Genomic DNA, 19,884 nt, shown 5'->3' on the forward strand with positions numbered 1-19,884 from the left:
GGTCAGCGAATCTACTCTGTTTCGTTTTCTTAGGGGATTTAGTTTCTCTTAAGTTTACTCTTATGGGTGGGTTTTATGATTTTTAAGAGTTTATTATAACTTTACAAGATCAGGCTCGTGTCGAGAGGGGGGGGGATCCCACCCTATTTATGTGACAAGATGATTTAGGGCCCTCGAATGGACTTTTGTGAGCACCCCGTTTTTTATGCGAGAGCATTTTTAGGCGGAAAAAAATGCGCGAGCACGGCGGAAAAAATTGCGCAAGCATGCGAGCAAATCGAAATATTTCGGGGGACCATTCGGGGGCCCTTGATTTCAGGCCCGTACCCAGGGGGAGTGCAGGAGGTGCGAACTTTCGGTCCAATGAACGTTGTATTTGTAGACAAAACTATAAAGCATAAGCTAGATCACTCTGGTACATAGCCAAATCCGACAATAAACGTCCCTTGGCGATACTAAAGGCATAAAAAAAATCCCATTTTGTTCTTTCGGGGATGGTTAGATTTTTATCAGAGAACTTATTCCCTCCATCCCCCCCCCCCCCCTTCCCGGAAAAATTAGGTCCACTTTTTCGGATTTTGCACCCTCTCATGAAAATCCTGGGTACGGGCCTGGATTTCGACTGCCGTTTACCCCATCGTTGGTGGTTAAGACTTTATGTGTGTGTTTGGATAGAAAACGTTTATAGATGGATCTAGTGAGCTATTATCAGAGCTACGGATGCCGATTTGAACATCAGTGGTCAGTGAATTGCTTTTCTGGACCCCCTACGTTTTTCTTTAGACACCATTGAAGATATTAATATTCTTGTTTGACATTATAATCCATGCGTCGACAGTGAATAAAACAGTTGGTGTATCTAATTGTGCATAATCAGTGATTAACCAAGCGATATGTTTACAGTTCATTTTCTATAAAACAAACTAACTTTTTTCTTTTTTCTAATTATAAAGATATTAATAATATATATTATTTGTATTTTGCGCGAGGATTTTTTGACTGTGATGACTAGTTCTTTTTTTATTCTTCAGTTTCAGTTTATTGTTTTGTCACTTAATACATTTTTTTAAATAAAGATAATTATAATAATTTACATAGTAGTGTGACAAGGAGGACCGTAAGAAACCGCAAGGCTTATACGAGACGGACCTCCTAAATCTTAACAGAAAATACATATTTGATAGTTCGAACAGTCAGATTAATCATATAAATATTTGTTAGGAGAGCTTTCATATTTTTATTCATACTTATATAAAAAACACACACACAAACACAAATCGAGAAAGAAAAAAAATTAAGAGTTAATAAGAGAAGTCTTTAACTTATTACAAAAAGAGTTAAGCGTTTTGGCAGACTGAATATCAGAAGACAATGAATTGAAATATTTAGGTCCCTGATGTCTTAACGCAAACTTATGTATATTTGTTCTAAACTTTGAAATATGCAACAAGTTAGAGCTTCTCGTGTAATAATCGTGAATTTGAGAGTTCAATTGAAATATCCTGTTAAATGTTTGGGGAAGTAACCTATTTTTAAATTGATACATTAACTTACCTATTTGAAATAAAAATAAATAATTGAATTTCAATATGTTTAGATTCCTATGTCGGATCAGTGTGTGCATCATAGGATGCTCCAACAATTATACGTATTGCTCGTTTTTGGAGCATAAGAATACGATTTAAATTAGATGGATAAGTGGATCTCCAAACACTAACACAGTATTGCAAGTATGGATATAACAAAGAATAATACAACGTCAATAGTGATTGCTTTAAAAGGCAAAAACTTGCTTTATACATAATTCCTACAGCTTTTGAAACCTTACGCGCGACATTGGTAATATGTGGTAACCATGTCAAGTGTTCGTCAAGAATAACACCTAAAATACTGTTTCTTTGACTCGCTTTATATTCTGATCACCTAAGGTGACCTTTATATCAAGGTTTTGCCTTTTTTGCCGTGGCCTAAAGATAATATAGTTTGATTTTTTTATATTTATAGATAACTTGTTTGCACAAAACCAATCTGTTAATTTGGTAAGTTCATTATTGATTGTGAGACATAATGAGTCTAAGTTTTTATGGGAGAAAAATATACTTGTATAATCAGCAAATAAAAGTATGTCTAAGGCGGTTGAAACGCTACATATATCATTGATATAAATCAGAAAGAGAAGCGGCCCGAGCACGCTGCCTTGTGGGACACCGCACTTCACTAATTTACGACAAGAAGAAACGCCATTAAAATTTACAAACTGCTCTCTATCTGAAAGATAACTTTCAAACCATTTGAGAGGAGTTCCACCTATTCCATAGTTATGCAATTTCGCTAGTAAAATGCCATGATTGACCGTGTCAAACGCCTTTGACAGATCAATAAAAACGCCTAGAGTATATTTTTTATAATCAATAGCACTAGATAGAGTATCGTATAAATGAAGAAGTGAAAGAGCTGTCGAATGGTTCTTTCTAAAACCATATTGGTTATTTGATAGAATATCATATTTAATCAGGAAATTATATAACCGTTTATATACAACTTTCTCGAAAAAAATCGAAAAAACTGGTAAGACGGACACAGGTCTATAGTTTGCATAAAAAGTCTGATCACCAGTCTTAAACAGTGGTAAAACGCGTGCCACTTTTAACTTCTTTGGGACTATACCAGACCGAGTAGATAAATTGATAATATCAGATATTGGTTTGGAAATGATATCAATATTTGGCTTTATAATATCCATGTGGATATTGTCAAACCCAGCAGCTGTGCCAGGACGAAGGCTTGAGCAGATCTCAATGATTTCTTGGTGATCAGTATCAGAAAAAAATATTGAATTAAGAATATCATTGTTCAGAAAACTAGAGAAACATTTATCAGAAGATGGTACTTTCTCCGCTAACGAGGGACCAAGATTTGTGAAATAATCACAAAAACCATTTGCAATCTTCATCGGATCGCTGACTTCACGGCCGGTAACCTTAAATGTAGAAGGCAAACGTGAATTACTTTGACGACGATTAATAACTTCATTAAGAATTCTCCACGTTTTTTTAACGTCGGATTTGTATTCGGATAGTTTTTTGTCATAATAATCACGCTTTGCTATTTTAAGTATGTGATTAAGCTTATTTCTAAACTTCTTATATTGATGTTCGTGACGTAATGTTGGAGAGCATAAGAATTGTCTATATAAGTTATTTTTTTTCTTGATTGACCTCAAGAGACCTTTAGTTAACCAAGGCTTCCTTGTAATGCTTTTCTTTGTTTTAACTTTTTTTAATGGGAAACAATTGTTATAAATCGTCGTAAACTTATCTAAGAAATTGCTATAAGCACTACAAGGATCATCATCAGGGATATGATCCCAACTGTGCATTTCTAGTTCAGATCTAAATTTCGCCTTGCTGGTGGCGGATTTTTCTCTATAAAATGTCCATTGTTTGTGATCAACAACATTAATATTTTCTGAAAGTAAAGTAAAAACTGGTAAGTGATCAGATACATCCGAAAACAATACCCCGCTTTTACTGAAACTATCGTGGTCGTTAATAAAGATATTGTCAAGAAGTGTAGCGGTATGAGAAGTTATTCTTGTTGGGCGCGTTATCAAAGGAAAAAACATTTTAGAATACATTATGTCCAAAAATTCAGCAGTTAAACGATGGGTATCATGCTTCATTAGGTCCAAATTCCAATCGGCCATTAATATACACAACTTGTTATTTTTAGAGATGGCTAAAAGAATTTGATCTAGTTCATCACAAAATTCTTGTACGTCTTTTTCTGGCGGTCTATAGACAACGCCAACAATAATGTTTCTTTCCTTTTGACGAGTTATTTCAACAAATAAGGATTCCGCGCAGGTATCAGAAAAGCATATTCCCGGGCGGCATTTAAACTCGAATTCCAGGCTACATAATTGCAGCCTGGAATGTCACAAGAATGACAAACATTTTTTAGCCAAGTCTCACTAATTCCTATCATTGAGAAAGTTAAATTCAGTGTTGACAGTAAATTGGTTACCTTATCAAAATTACCGGACAAACTTCGGGTATTCAAATGTAAAATAGACAACCTCTTTTCCGTCTTACTATTCACTAATTCGTTAAATTGATCCTCGATGTAGTAGTCACATGAAAACGACGAATAGAAATTTGCATCGGGATCATTGTTAACGCATAAGCTAAGTTGCTTGTTTGTTTCAGAAAGTAAGGGGTTGAATTTAAGATTTTCTAATCGATCATGATCGAATCTAATTAAGCCATTTTGCTGTTCAAAAAGCGCTGATTGAAAATCTTCATCCGATAAATGACAAAAAGGCAAAACGTTAGCTAAAGGAATATTCAGATTACTTATCACGCTATCCGCTGCCGGCTGCCTGGATGTTACCTTCGGCTGCATCCTGTTTCTGATCTCTAATAATTAGGCGATCTAGTATGAAGTAAGCCCTCTTCCCTTTAGCTCTCGCATTCTTCATCTCTTCGATTTTAGCTTCCCTCTTAAGAAGTGTAGCCCTTGCAAGATCTTCTGCAACGTAGAGACCCGCCGGCTTGTCAATCCTGGCCTTTCTCACAACCGCCTCCTTCGTCTTCCAGTCCTTGAGAGGACAATCGTCCTCGGCCTCTCTTTCTCCGACTGCGTCAAGGATCTGCCCTTTGCCTTTTTCCTTTCTAAGCGGTGCGCCCTTTCGATCTCAATCTCCAAACCAAGCTTCGTCTGGATCGCCTCTTTCACTTTAGCTTCTGAATCGGCCCACGACTCTCCTGGACTTTCGGGTATTCCGGACACACGTATATTATTACGTCTCGACTGGTTCTCGAGAGCGTCCTTTACTTTAACAACCTCGCTGTCAGTCTCTTTAACTTTCTTGTTGATAGGCCCAAAGCGTTCAACCTCACTCTGAGTGAACTCAAGGCTTGCCTTTAGGCCCGAAACCTTCTCTACCAGGTCATCGACCCGGCTACTTATCTGCGATACCATTGATTCAAATACGGATCTCATCATGGATTCCTGGACATCCAGAAGATTTTTCACGGCCGCCATTGTAACCAATTCCTCGTCCTCGACGATAGTAGTCGGACCGGGAGATAAAGAATCAGTTCGGTTCTTCGCTGCCTTTTTTGATGACTTTCTCGACATGATTAAATACAAAGACGCAACAAATTAAAAGAGCAAACTAAACAAAATGGAAATAAAAAATGACTAGTTATGTTCTCCCATCAATGCTGTACTTTGATAAGCACATGCCTTTCTTTCGTGAGAGTTAGTCGCCCGTCTCTGAACCGTGCGGAGTGACGACGGGGGTATTTAATGCGAGTCACTCGACTTGCTGTAAAGGTTATTAAGAGATCGCCATTTGTTTTAAATGCATTTTTATAATCTTTATAACATGCCGATTTTGGAGCAATTTTGTCGTTTTTAGTAAAACATGAAAATGAAGCAGAGTGCCGTGGAGTATATAACAAAGCCGAATTGTCAATCTTACTACCAAAGCGCATAATTATTTTGTATTTCAACGAAGCATGTCTTTGAGGGCGGGGCTATAGACCTAAGGGAGTAAGAGTAAAAAAAGCAACCCCGTTCCTAGAGTAAAAACACACACACACAACCCCGCTCCTAGAGTAAAAACACACACACACACAACCCCGCTCCTAGATCAAAAACACACACACACACAACCCCGTTCCTAGAGTAAAAACACACACACACACAACCCCGTTCCTAGATCAAAAACACACACACACACAACCCCGTTCCTAGAGTAAAAAAACACACACACAACCCCGGTCCTAGAGTAAAAACACACACACACACAACCCCGTTCCTAGAGTAAAAAAACACACACACACACAACCCCGTTCCTAGAGTAAAAAAACACACACACACAACCCCGTTCCTAGAGTAAAAAAACACACACACACACAACCCCGTTCCTAGAGTAAAAACACACACACACACAACCCTGTTCCTAGAGTAAAAAAACACACACACAACCCCGGTCCTAGAGTAAAAACACACACACACACAACCCCGTTCCTAGAGTAAAAACACACACACACACAACCCTGTTCCTAGAGTAAAAAAACACACACACAACCCCGTTCCTATTTAAGGCAGCATATGATATCTTTTTTGACTTTTTACTGTCGTGTCCAATTTACGATGTTCGGCTGACCGTTCCTAATGGTTAAAATCTTCGGGGAGTCGGGTGGCCCGAGAACAGCCTAGCTGAGTCGGGAGTCAGCGATGCAGGGAAAAGCGACGATTAATTATTGTCAAATGAAAACGTCTTTCGTGTGCGACCGTTGCGCAATGGAGCATGAATTTACCATCCACGATAAGAGCAAATCAAAATGCCAGTTTCTTTTGCTGTGCTTGTCTTTTCTTATGTTTGTAGGTTTTATTTACATTTTTTCGCAAATACTTTTCTTCTTTATATAGCATCCGCTTAAACTTTAATATAGGATGCCGTAGATTTGTCCGATCGAGGCGCACAAAGTATGCAAATAGATCGAGTTTAATCCTCGTAAAACATTGCTGTAGGACAAACCTTCAACGAAGCATGTCTGAGGGCGGGGCTAGAATGTTATAAAAACATGTTATCTCCAGTTTGCCTTAGTCAAGCTCAGCCGGCTACAGAGAACAGAACTTCTTTCAAAGAGCGTTCAAGAGAAATTCTACTTAAGGTATAGGTATGGTGCAGTTTTTCAATAACCTGTTTAAGTCAGTCAAGGTATACATTATATATCAATGATTCTATGATAGAGCTCAACAGTACAGAACTGATTCTGAATTTTCAAGATCTCGAGCGCGGTCAGACTTTGACTGGTAAAAGTTTCGCCAGGCCCAGTTTCTTGGTGCCCAAATTAACAAAGTCAACTTAAGGTTGCACTTGCTTTGTTTCGGGAATGGAATGTTAGGAACATGCAGTGGTAAGGAATCAATGAGGGATTTTTTCGACTGCTATTAGTGAAGCGCATCGTCTACGATCGCCAAGTTTTGGCGCCTTTTTTAATTCACACACGCAAGTTTTTCTGTATACAAATATATTTAAACTATTGAAGTCGTATAAAACATATAAAAAAATGTTACAAGAGGGAATCGCGAATGACAAACGGTAATGACTGCCCTACAAACAAGAAATATCTTGGGTCATAATTACATGAAAATATGCACAGAGGTCAGCCTTAGAATTGACATTTTAGAACTTTCATTTTTTACTTAAATTGAATCTTAAAATACAATTTGAATCTAAAATCCTAAATCAATAAGCATCTTCAAGAATTCAGGCAACGGCAATCATGGAAAACAGTTTAAGCTATTGTAATAGTTTTATGTTATAAGTACCATGTTTTCGATTGTATAGTGATGATTTTAAATAGTTTTATGAATGTATGTTTCACTCGGACGAGGCGTAAAGGCGCTTATTCGAGCAATAACAGGTAATACCCTCCCCCACCCTTCATTATTGAATGATAATAATAAAAATTTTCATTTCAGTCCCCATCCTCCAAGCTACTGCCACACGATGAACTCAAGAATGTTTGTTGTCGGTCTCCTTGTTGCCTTGGTGATCTGTGCAAACTTACCCACCTCAGACGGGCTACCAGGTGGTAGACGCCGCGACTACAGGCGCCGCCGAAGCCTGACCAACAATAAGTTCAAGAAAAGCGCTGTCGTCCCAAAGATGAAGACGAACACGGATTTCGACGAATTAATTAACCATTTGAAGGCATTAAATGAGGACAACGACAGGTGCGGTAATTCTCAAAAGCATTGTGTATACACTTATTTCAAATAGGGTTAAAACCTATGGGTAGAATTGGTTGAATCCTGCTTGCTGAAAAAAGCCTGTATTTAACTGTTAACCTTTAGAGGTACATAAACAAAAAGGCTAAAGCTTTTTAAACCTGATCTTGTTTTATAGTTACGCTTATTTGCTTAGTAATATGATACCCATGAAGCACTACGGGCTACAACACAATTCTCCGGGTGCTACCTTATTGGAAATAGGTGTATACCTACAAATAGGTAAAAAGTGACCTTTGTCTATTGGCCAATCAGAATAGCATCCAGACTCAGGATGTTTACCGCACACAAATTAAAGGTTGTACAAAGTCAACTCCTTCTCTCCTCAGCCTCTCCATTTGTCCACTGTTCAAACCCCAAAATAGAAACCCCATCCCTTATCCAATAGCCGTATAATAAGAGTTCTAAAGCAATGAAAAAGCGTCAACCGTTATGTATCGCGATGAGAAAAATATATATCTACGTTGCCATCTTTTGAGAGAGTTCATTGAATACCTTTTTTGGGTGTTGGGGTGGGGGGTGGGGGGAGGGTTAACCACTGAAAGGGGACCTGTGCTTCGGGCAATCTCAGAGGGGGCTCGCTGAATGTTTACATGTTTACTTTTTACTGCAAAAGGGGGATGCTGAGCGCCATTTTTTACAGTGCCTTTGGAAATTAATGCCATATGATATAAGTTTTGCAACGACGATCTATTTTTATTATTTTATTTTTTAGGCCGTTCAAGTAGAATAGAGCCGAAGCACCGGTTAAACCAAGCTACAATGTAGCAATGTTTATTAGAATAACGTTACACAATGAGATTTCTTAAAATTGTACGTTTTGCAATACAATGGATATCAGAAACTTGTATGCTTCTTGATAAAATAGTTGACTGGAATTGTAATTAGATAATAGATGGATTAAGGTTAGCGCAATCCAGCACAAGTTGTCTCAAGTTTTGTAAAGTGGTCAAACACTAACGCGAAGGCAAAATGAAAATAAAAACTAGCCCGAGTTGATGTAAATGTAAAAGCTTCCCACAGTCTTCCGTGGTTAGGTACTCTTATACTACACGATATTCGTCATCACTTGATCAAAATAGTGCGCAGTCACGTGGTGCATCAGTCACCGCCATTTTTATAACACAACCTCTATCTCGACTTGGAGGGAGGGGGGTGGTGCCATAAACCAGGGGGGGGGGGGGGGTGATCATCGGCACAATCATTTTTAACTCTATGAGGGATATCATTTTTGATGGGTTAACACCTTCCCCTTCACTTTTCTAATGGACCGTCCCCCTCATAAATTCAAATTCTGCAAATAGCATAGAAACAGGGCGCGAGTCGATTATGCAAATAGCATAGAAACAGGGCGCGGGTCGATTATGCAAATAGCATAGAAACAGGGCGCGAGTCGATTATGCAAATAGCATACAAACAGGGCGCGAGTCGATTATGCAAATAGCATACAAACAGGGCGCGAGTCGATTATGCAAATAGCATACAAACAGGGCGCGAGTCGATTCTGCAAATAAAACTGGCATAATATGCTAGTAGCATAGTGGTATGCTCGCTTTTAATCAAAATTATGCTCAAATTATGCTCGCTTTTAATCAAAATTATGCTCAAATTATGCTCGCTTTTAAAAGTTAAGCTCATTTTTTTCCAACATGCTCGACAAAAAATGGGAAAATATAAGCGCCTGCACCCGCGAACGGGTATAACACAGTTTGTATTTAACTGTTCTCCGCCCTTTTACGGCGAGCTTCCCTTTGTTTTAAATATGTTTCATATCTTCTTTTGTCGTATGACGTGCAGATGTTATTTGTGATCGCCCTCCATTCCTTTCTATTATGTACATGATAGTTCCACACTTCAAGGACGCATCCAATTTTGAGGTCTTTTTTCAAAGTGTCCTTGAATCTTAGTTTAGGACGACCAACTGGGCGAGACCCGTGTTCTAGCTCCGAAAATAACAGCTGCTTAGGCACTCTGTCATCGTCCATTCGGCAGAGGTGACCAAGCCAGCGGAGACGATTTCTAGCTAATTTTGTTTCAATATCATCTACGTTTGCGCGACGGAGGACGTCTTCATTGCTTATATAGTCTTCCCACTTGATCTTGAGGATCTCTATATTAATATGGACTTATTATAGGCGATATTACAGCAACCCAGTGAAATACAAAGCTTTATAATGCGAAACTATATTAAATACAAAACTTTAATGTAACGCATAAACAGAGTTTCAATAAAACCGAAGCATCACACTTGCTTTGTAAGTAAGTGCATTATCGTGCTTATCACGGCTGCACTTTCTTGACGGCCGAGAGGACCAATTAGGTTGATCGGAATGCATCTAACGACTCAACTTTTCTTTCCTCGCTATCAGCAACAACACATAGCGAAGTTTCCCGAGAGCAAGAGTTGGACTGGAAACAAGTTTTTCCTAGACTTCCTGTTTTCCCGCATTTCCCACCCATGCCTTCGTACTCAGCCCTCCCCCACCCTCCTCCCCTCCTAAAAAAATAATTGTTATAAGAAAAATAAGAACAAAAACAGCAATGAAATACAGAAGGGAGATCACTTTTTTTATTTAAATGATACATTATAAGGGATGCATGAGGTTGGTTTTAACATTCTCGGTTTGCAAAATGCGAATTATTTTGAACATTGTCTTTTTCCGAAAAGTCTAAAAATTATGCTAGTTGTGAGCGATTATGCTAGCCCGAGTGTCAGGCCCTTTTATCTTTCCCTATGAAGTATATACCGGGAAGCGAAGTAGTTTTATTTTTCCTCTCCGACTTTTGAAAAATAAAATCGCCTTATACTCGGGCTACGATTATGCCAGAAAGTATGCTAGCATAATCGGCTTGTCCCTATTTTTACTAATAGTTGAACGCGCAGAGAATTGGCTCGCCCCATTTTTTCGCTTGGTCGAATTGAATTGACTGGCTCCGTTGTTCCCAGAGCTCTTCGGTCACACACGACAGCGGAGGAAATCTGGAAATGATACGGTTGATTAATAGCGATACCCTTTTAAACGGCCAGAACTCGTAAAAATAGTAGAAATACGTTTATTCTTTCGAAAATTCAATGTTTTGTAAAATCAAGTAAGGATAAGATGATTTGAGAGATCAGTTCAATCAATCATTACTGGGTTTCCTGTGTTTGATTGAAGGCCAGGCCAACAAATCACTATAGAAGAGAGAATATGCGGCAATTTCAAATTCTCCAGAATTCCGTCTTGTTTTCTCTAATTTTAGTCAGTGGATCCATCAGATCGAAAAGATGGACGTCAAATAATATAATTTATCAATACACTTTTCAAGACCTTTTCCCCTTTTGTCCAAAAGGTGTCAATTTTACCGAGTGGGACTTCGCTGAATCAAACCTTCTTGCAGAAACATTTCCAATCGATCCAGAAACGAGAAACTATGTACGACAAGTTCGCAGGTATGTGTTTTCCTACGTAAAGCCAACTCCATTAAGGGCGCGGCCTTCTCTGGTAGCTGTGTCTTCGGAGGTTTTGGCGGACATTTTGGATATCAACCCTGAAAGTGTTACAATGGAGTCACGTGATAGGTTTGTCCGACTTGTGTCCGGGACAGAAGTGGCGTCACAGAGTGTGCCATTGGCGCATCGTTATGGTGGACATCAGGTTTGTGTTTATGTTGCTTATGGGGTTATTTATTTGATTCCTTCCCCTTTCTATCAGCCAAAAATACAGTAAATATATAAGTCATTACCTAAAATACTGGAGAAAATGCCTTTCAAGGACTCCCCCCCCCACCTGATAAAAACCCTGGCTACGCTGCTGTAATAGAAGCGTTTCCCTGCTGTTTCTCGGTTGTGTTTGTATTCACAGTTTTGGCCTTGTGCATTGTTATGATCATTTTGTGCCAAGGACTTTTCTTTGCACAATTTCAAATGAATAACAGGAAATCTAAAAATGTGAATCGGCAAGTACCATGTTAAAAACAAAGAGAAAGAAAAGCTCTTCTAGCCAATCGCACATCTTACAAGGAGTTAGACTTGCCTCAAGTCGCCCTCTTTGATTTTCCCTAATAGGAGGGTGTGATCTAATGGGTATTTTCCTCAATAATCTGTAAAAAAAAACCCAGGTATGCGGAGTTGAGGACTTGTTTCATTTGCATGATTTCGATTTTAGTTGCATATTTTTGCAATAAAAAAAATTTATACAATATATAATCATGCTTGTTTAAAATGATGCTATTCTTAAGCACGCATAAAAATAACGAAACCATCGTTATTTGAAACCTTCGTTATTTCTATTTCTTTTTTTGTTCAGTCAACAGGAAAGATTAAACATTCTTTGTACTATTGATGTTAATCTGAATTTTATAGCATGTTGAAAAGAATTCATGCTGAAAGAGAAAGAAAGAGCCATAAGAAATAAGATTTTACTTTGGGGTTGATCTTTCCTGCACTGAGATTGGATGTTTATGAGACACACCACCAACCTAAATTTAGATTGGTAAAATAGGCAGGAAGCGAGCTAGGAATGTCTGTTGTACAGCAAAAGGCAACTTCTGAAAAGCCTACTTACATTCTAAAAAGGAGCTAGCAGAAGAAGGAAGCTAAGTTTAATGAATCTTTAATATTTTGCACTTCAATTATTGCCTTTTAACAACTGTATATGGTTACTCCTGGGGCTAGCAGGCTATGACAATGTCATGTTTGTTTGCAGTTTGGTGATTGGTCAGGACAGCTTGGTGATGGAAGGGCTGTTATGTTGGGAGAATATGTCAACAGGTATTTAATTTATAGAGTAAAGGAAACATTGACATTGTTTACTTTAATGCATTGACAGTTTTACATAATCATGATTTACTGTGAGGGAGGGTGGTGGAGGGAAGGCATACATAGATATCACATGCACACCAACTTAGTTGAAAGTAGCCTTCTTATCCCAGGCAAGAGGCCAAGGGTTCAAACTCACGTCAGAACAACTTGACATACTTTTTGAGGTGCAAAAACCTGGCTCTCTACATTGGTGACCTGGAATCCCTCGTCTTCTTGGATAAGGACGTTAAGCTGGAAATCATGTGTCCATGTTACCTTCCGATCGAGTTCTGAACCGTAAAGAAACGAGGAGCATTGAAAATAAACCACTTCAAACCAAGCCACACATGTTTTTTTCCCTCTCAATTCCTGTTACATTATGGGTATTACTATATTTGTTTTATGGGGGTACGTCAAAGTGCTTTTGCACAGGTAACATCCTTAATTACCTTTCAGAAACAAAATACATTTTGTCACAATTATTTTGCCTTTTTTTAGTAAAGGCGAACGCTGGGAGCTACAGCTGAAGGGGTCAGGGAAAACCCCCTATTCAAGGTAAATATTGAAGGAAAACCCCTTATTAAAGGTCTTAGGTAGAGCCTCCCAACTTCTATCAACCAGACACTCTTCCTTGTAATTGCATACAGGGGAGGGGGGGCACAATACAGAAACATTATTTACAGTTGTTTGACAAAAGGTTGTCGTCAACCCGCTTTGCGACTATGTGACTGAAGCGCCTAGCTGCATATATGAGCCACCGCTACCGCATCTAAGTCTAAAGCTATGCAGTGGCTAATATATGCAGCTAAGAGCTTCAGTGTTTTTTACCTATGCTTACCTGCGGGCTTGTCACATAGTCGCAAAGCCAGTTGATGACATCCTTTTGTCGATGGACTGTATATTGGGGGCACAGCCATGCCCCTACTGGTCATTTGCTTACTGTATAATTTTTTTGAATATTGGAGGGGCACATTCCCCTTGTGCCCCACCCCTTGCTACCGCCCTGACATGTGATTGAGCAGTCTTCTGCATGCTTGGTTTGCTACTGAAAAAAACAAACGTCTTGCTTGCATACACTCTAAGTCTTTATAATCTACAAAAGCATGCATTACATTAGCCAACAATAAATGGAGTTGATAACTGTTGTAAACTTAAAGATAGTAATACTAATCTTGATTTACAGACATGGTGATGGCCGGGCTGTGTTTCGTTCATCTGTCCGAGAGTTCTTAGCAAGTGAAGCAATGCATTATCTGGGAGTTCCAACTAGCCGAGTTGCAAGGTAAAGAATTGGTGAATCAGCAAATAATTCTAAAAAAAATGGTTGGAATATCCATGTTGTGTATAATGTATCTTGTTGTAAGAAGCACTCTGTACATTTTAGAGCTGGTGCAGTGTTTGCCTCTTAGAGTTTGTGAATCATTAATTGTTATTGTTGTCAATTATTTATGTAATTCTTATTGTCTATTGGCTAGGCATTTGTAGCTTATACACTGTTCCTTTTGCATAGCCTACTGACTGATCATCAATTTTTATCTCTCTCAGTCTTGTTGTAAGTGACGAGCAAGTATGGAGAGACCAATTCTATGATGGTCACCCAATAAGAGAGAAAGGTAGAATTACAATCATCAAACCAGATCATTAACACAGTTTACTGTAACTAGATGTATTTCATTAAAAAAAATTAAAGTTCCATCACCATTCCAATCAAATATCCACCTGATGTTATGATAATTACACTTTAGTTACATCAATGAATGTGCAATTATTGCCTTTTAACTACAGATCTATCAAATCTTGAAATTATTTTTTTACTGTACTGTACTACAGATTTATCGATGTTGTGATCATTGCATTTTTACGTCTATTTATGTTGCAACTTTTCCATTTTTACATTCTATCACATGTTTTGCCAGTACCATTTATGATTATTAACACCCTCGTCATTGTCTTGTCCTTTTCAGCTGCTGTTGTTTTACGTCTTGCAAAGTCTTGGTTTAGAATCGGTTCCTTAGAGATTCTAACAAGCAATGGAGAAACAGATCTCTTGAGGTACTGATGTGTACAATGACTAATAAGTAATATGTAATGTTTTTTATCTCTTTTTTGTGTGATATTTCTTTGTCATTTAAAAGTTACAGTGCCATGGTATATAATTTTTGAAGTGAAATTTTAATGAAAATACAATAAATGGTCTCAATGTTTCAGTTGCAATTCATTTATTTGAAATGATAGTGTACACCACAATTTCCCATTTCCAATGGTATTGCTTTTAAGAGCTTTGACTAAAGCATGTACACTGATGTACAGTAATTATTGCACATTGCTGACATTGATAGTTAGGCTAAAACAACAGCATTTATTTTTAGATTTTATCATGTTTATAGGAAAGTGGTTGATTTTGTCATTGAGCAGCATTTCAACAAGATAAAAGACTCCAAAGAGAAATACCTGGTGAGTTTTTTTTGCAAATAGAATGTTTTATGTTTTTCAAAAGTAACAATAACAAAGGAGTGGTTGACCAACATTCTTCAAGTCAAGCCCTCTAATAAAACATGTTGTTTCTAGGAATTTTTCTCCCAAGTTGTTACCAAGACAGCACATATGATTGCCATATGGCAGGCCCTCGGATTTGCTCATGGTAGGGTGTGGTGTATTATTGACAGACTTAACACCAACACATGTTTTGAATTAATGTACCATCTTCTGTTGTTTTTAGGAGTGTGTAACACTGATAATTTCAGTCTACTCTCTATGACCATTGACTATGGACCTTTCGGCTTTATGGATACATATAACTCAGGTAGCTCTTATATGTGCTTGTTACAATTTACCTCTGTTTTATCGAGTTGATATAGTGTGGGTCCGATTGGAAATATTTTTGTAAAATACTACTACACCCTATTCTCATTCAATCAAATATAATTGATTAATAGTGATGCTGTATTAACCTAGTCACGATCTCTAACAAATTAAGTCAATATTGTTTTACTCATATTTTTGGTGTGTAGATTTTGTACCCAACACTTCAGATGATGAGGGCCGATACAGCTTCAGCAACCAGCCCAGTGCTGGACAATACAATCTGGCCAAACTTCTTGATGCATTGTCACCTCTCATCGACCTTGCAAGGTACTTGGCGTTGAAGAGGGTTATTATAGCTGGGGTGTTATAGCGTAGTGTAAAAGGTGTTAAAGGTGTTAAAGGTAGTGTTTGATTGACAGGAATTTCACCAGTCAACCAGCGTGTCAATGAAATGCTTCAGAGTGCATATGAACATGATGATGTAATCCCCTTTTGTTATAAAATGTGTATCAATTGAAAACTGTGATTCTCACCCTCTAATAATTAGCTAACTTTGCCTTTATGGCAATGGTAGCATGACAGAAATTACATTTCATTTTGGTTTAGTAGGCTCTAATCTTTAAATAATTTTATTAGCCTTTATTTCAGGTTTTGAGTAAAACTTTTTTTCAGTTAATAAAAGCTAGGGTCATGATTTTTGTTATTTTTAAAGATATTTCCCTATTTTCTGTCTTTTGCCAGTGGTAAGAAAATCCTTCAGGGGTATGCTGCAGAATTCAACAATTGGTGAGTGTTTGTAGAATTGAAATTTTTAATATTTTTCATATTATCTTTAAAAAAGTGATTCCAGGTATGATCTGTAATTCTTTGTGCAATGTCCGCCCGCTGTGTGATTTGCTAACTACAAGTAACTAATTAATATAGTCCAAAGTTAATCAAAAGTGATATGGACATAAGAAAAGGTGACTTTAGAGTGATGAAGACCAGAAAACACTCATGTGCTCTGTTTTCATTGTGTCTAGCTTTATGGATCTGCACAGACAGAAGTTGGGTCTTGTTGGTAGAAGAGATGAGGATGACATGTTAATCAAATCATTTCTCCAGGTGAAGTCAAGCACCACAACTGCCACTATAATTGCACTCACCAACATCATTATTCAACATTATTATCAGCATCATCATCATCATTTATTATTTAATCATCACCATTATCATTATAATCCTTATCATTATCATTATTATTATCGTAATTTATTATTATTTCATCATAATCAGCAAAATTATTAGTTTTGTCAGCAGCAGAAAGAGTATTAAAGAATCATCATTATCACCATCATAACCATCATCAACATTTTTATTAGGCCATCCTTATTATCATCATCATCATCATTATCGTCATCAAAATCATCATCGTTATCAAAATCATCACCATCAAAATCATCATATTATCAAAATTATCATTGTCATCATCGTCATTGCAATCAATTCATTGCTCTAACAGTATGTTTTCTGTCTTTTCCAAGATGATGGAGTCATCACAAACAGACTTCACCATGACCTTCCGACAGCTTGGTAACCTCATCCTTGGACATATCGAGCAAGGTGTAATCCCTCCTGGTGCCTGGGCACTAGACAAGCTCAAGCAGCAAAAAAACTGGCGTGACTGGCTGGGGCGTTACCAAGAGAGACTGGGCAGGTCTGTACTCTTTATACTGTATATAAGGGATGCTTTAAAGGGATGCTTGACAAATTTATGCATGACATTGTTCACTAATACGCTCCAGTAGCCTAAATTGTTTTAGACAATGCCAAACATAAATTTGTCAGTGTGTTGGACTTCCCTACTAATAGTGCCATTAAAATGCTTTATACAGCCTGCTTGACGCCATATTGAAAACTACCCAGAAGACCCTGGAGACGAGGTTGTGTTTTTATTGGCTAACTTCATTTTTAAGTATTGTCAAGATGGCCACGATAACGCACGTAGCATTGCAAGGTTGTGTTATTATTGGCTAACTAGTCATAATAATGGCCACGATAACGCGCGTAGCATTGCAAGGTTGGATTTTTTATCTGGTAAAAGCGAGTGATTTTCCTTTCTACTAGGTATCGACCATTTGTTTTTTTTTCCGTTAGGAACGGTGACCATGATACGGACGAAAAGCGGAGAATCAGAATGCACGGTAAGGCGACTAAAAATCTTTTTAGATGGCATGGTTATGTATAGTGTGAACTATCATTTAAACATCAAGTGAAAGAAATTTGAGACGACTTGATTCTAAACTGCAGCCATAGGCTCCATAATTCTGACATTTACAATCAATGAGGTGTTACCCTACTACTGTATAAAGAAAACGCGCAGTACTGTTACTATTTGGCCAATCAGATCACAGGGACCGCGTTCATGACATCAGTTCCATCCCCCTCCCTCACTCATTCGTAGTGGATCCGCCCGCGACCACTAAAAGCGTAAGCGCAACACATGTGAGAATCTGTCAAAAACAAGCGCAAGTACAAAAAATCAAGCATTTGCGTTCTATTGCGATTACTCTTGCGCTAGCGTTCCAGTGAGAATCGTGAAATTACGAGCTCTCCGCCTACGCTTACGTCCAAGTGAGAACCAACCTAAACGTAGCAAGCGTTTCTCTGAGTTTTAGTTATTTTTCCGCTAAAAACCGAAGCGCGCGCGAGCCCAAAATGTCATTTGATTTTTTAGTGCAAGTCGCTGCTATCTTTAAGGTACGGTAATACGAGCAGCAAAACCGTACAACTTTTGTGGCAGCATTTGCAAAAAAAGTTCGAAGGCAATGTTGCGCGTTTTGCTACCGGCGAACCAACTTTTGTCGCAGCAAAAGATAGACTGTTTCTTGCTGTTGATCCACCATCTTTTTTCTCCGTGACACTGATGTGCGCAACTGCTATTGAAACCTGCCTGACGTCTTTTTGCTGCGAGACAAGTTGGGTTGTTGTAGAAATACGGGCAGCATCTCCAATATTTGTTGCAAGAAGTAGAACAAAGAGCGACAGTCGGTTCGCCTATAGTAAAACGCGCAACGGCACTTACGAACTTTTTTTTGCAGCAATGCTGCGACAAAAGGTGTAGAATTTTGCTGCTCGTATTAACGTACCTTAATTCCTCCGCTATCAAAATCTGCTCGCAATGCCTGATGGCCAATCCCTTGGTTGCTAGCGTGAGCTGTCGATATATGTCGATTCCTTCCAGCGGTCAATCCTCGATACGTACTACGTAACTGGATGGCACAGACTGCCATTGACAAAGCGAATCGAGGCGACTACACCGAGGTACGTCACTATTTCACACGCCCATTTTTGTACTCACCCCCTTCCCCCCCCTCCCCCCCCCCCCCCCCCCCCCCATGGGAGGATGGAGGATCTCTTTAAAAGTAGACCGGGATGATCGCCCTATCTTTTTGGGTGTAATTCTACTAACTCCTATCTCTTGTGGGGTTTTCCGTAAAGGTTCTTTCGATTTTGTTATCCCTTTGTGGATCTCACGGATCTGAGTGCCTATTTTCCGTGATTGTTTTTTTGTTGTTTTTTCTAGATTCGACACTTGATGGATGTTTTACAGCGGCCTTTTAACTATCAGGTACGTCCTTTTAAAGACTCCTAGTCCGCCACGCCTTTCTTGTTGTTTTTAATACAATATCGGAAAACACCTTTCGTGATAACCATCCATAGACAAAGTTTTAGGTTCCATCTACCAAATATAAAATAGAAAAATAAATTAGAAAATAATCGCAATTCATTTGCCAAACCAGCCGATGAAAATGGATGCTTTCTCGCATTTGCTGTTTTTCTAGGATAAAGGATTCATTTTCTTGGCTGTGCTCAGGAGAAACAGACAAGTTCTTGGCTTTTTTTTACTGAATTTATCTGACAATATACAAGAAAAAAACCATAGTGAAAACATCAAACAAAAAATGGAAAAGGGGCATAAAAATATATTGAAGTCGGATTGACTTCCTCGGTTATTTTTGACAGAATGATAAAGATATGTGAAAACAGTCATTGGAGTAGTAAGCTCACGTGATAAACCCGTGCCTCTCTTTTTCAGGAGTCGGCAGAGAGAGCAGGATATGCCGCACCCCCACCCCCTTGGTCTACAAAATTGCGCGTCAGCTGCTCCTCGTAGCTGGCGCGATGTTTCCATGACAACAGGACAGTTTTATCAAGACTAAAAACGGACGGAATACGACCTGAAACTCTATTTGAAATTGATAAGAATATTATTGTAAAAATAGCAGAAAATGCTTTGCTTTGTATGACATTATTTTGTTGCATTTCTATTTATTTTAGGTTTTGTGTTTATACTTTTCATGGTATCAAAACGGCTTTTTGTTTATTTTTTTGTCGTAGACCGTGTCGGTCTGGGTTGTGGAGCAACCTGCTCCATCCAACAATGGCAATAATAAATACGAGATTCTCGCAAATCACAAACCCTCTCTTTCTGAACCACCGAT

At 38.4% G+C, this 19,884-nt stretch overlaps 2 protein-coding genes across 7 annotated transcripts; both read left to right on the forward strand.

Annotated features, from left to right (window-relative positions):
• The first annotated feature begins 652 nt into the window (after nt 1–652).
• Nucleotides 653–8,824, forward strand: LOC116614899. 3 transcript variants are annotated; one of them, XM_048734562.1, is made up of 3 exons: nt 653–741; nt 7,504–7,758; nt 8,528–8,824. In XM_048734562.1, exons 1-3 carry the CDS (start codon nt 689–691, stop codon nt 8,538–8,540), a joined length of 321 nt encoding a protein of 106 aa, XP_048590519.1. In that variant the 5' UTR covers nt 653–688; the 3' UTR covers nt 8,541–8,824. The 3 variants fall into 3 exon arrangements, 1 of the variants encoding a protein (XP_048590519.1); XR_004294777.2 differs by lacking the exon at nt 653–741 and adding an exon at nt 6,561–6,689; XR_004294778.2 differs by lacking the exon at nt 653–741 and adding an exon at nt 6,566–6,695.
• A 2,000-nt stretch (nt 8,825–10,824) lies between these two features.
• Nucleotides 10,825–19,854, forward strand: LOC5503774 (protein adenylyltransferase SelO, mitochondrial). 4 transcript variants are annotated; one of them, XM_048734463.1, is made up of 18 exons: nt 10,825–11,245; nt 11,375–11,450; nt 12,501–12,565; nt 13,094–13,150; nt 13,779–13,877; nt 14,141–14,208; nt 14,560–14,647; nt 14,983–15,049; nt 15,164–15,236; nt 15,315–15,398; nt 15,607–15,727; nt 16,142–16,186; nt 16,423–16,504; nt 16,924–17,096; nt 17,537–17,583; nt 18,624–18,703; nt 18,966–19,010; nt 19,479–19,854. In XM_048734463.1, the coding sequence occupies exons 1-18, from the start codon at nt 11,004–11,006 to the stop codon at nt 19,554–19,556; spliced, it is 1,590 nt and encodes a 529-aa protein (XP_048590420.1). In that variant the 5' UTR covers nt 10,825–11,003; the 3' UTR covers nt 19,557–19,854. The 4 variants fall into 4 exon arrangements, with proteins under 4 accessions (XP_048590420.1, XP_032227863.2, XP_048590421.1 ...); XM_048734464.1 differs by having other exon boundaries at nt 11,095–11,245; nt 11,401–11,450; XM_032371972.2 differs by having other exon boundaries at nt 10,826–11,450.
• Nucleotides 19,855–19,884: the final 30 nt, after the last annotated feature.

Source organism: Nematostella vectensis, chromosome 11 (genome assembly GCF_932526225.1).
Source record: "Nematostella vectensis chromosome 11, jaNemVect1.1, whole genome shotgun sequence".
NCBI classification, from domain to species: Eukaryota; Metazoa; Cnidaria; class Anthozoa; order Actiniaria; family Edwardsiidae; genus Nematostella; species Nematostella vectensis.

Coding starts and splice junctions, on each gene's coding strand:
- LOC5503774 (XM_032371972.2), top strand. CDS start 11,004: ATGCGGCAATTTCAAATTCTCCAGAATTCCGTCTTGTTTTCTCTAATT. Junction 13,878..14,140: donor CCAACTAGCCGAGTTGCAAG/GTAAAGAATTGG, acceptor TATCTCTCTCAG/TCTTGTTGTAAGTGACGAGC. Junction 18,704..18,965: donor ATCGAGGCGACTACACCGAG/GTACGTCACTAT, acceptor TGTTTTTTCTAG/ATTCGACACTTGATGGATGT.
- LOC116614899 (XM_048734562.1), top strand. CDS start 689: ATGGATCTAGTGAGCTATTATCAGAGCTACGGATGCCGATTTGAACAT. Junction 742..7,503: donor TGCCGATTTGAACATCAGTG/GTCAGTGAATTG, acceptor TTTTCATTTCAG/TCCCCATCCTCCAAGCTACT.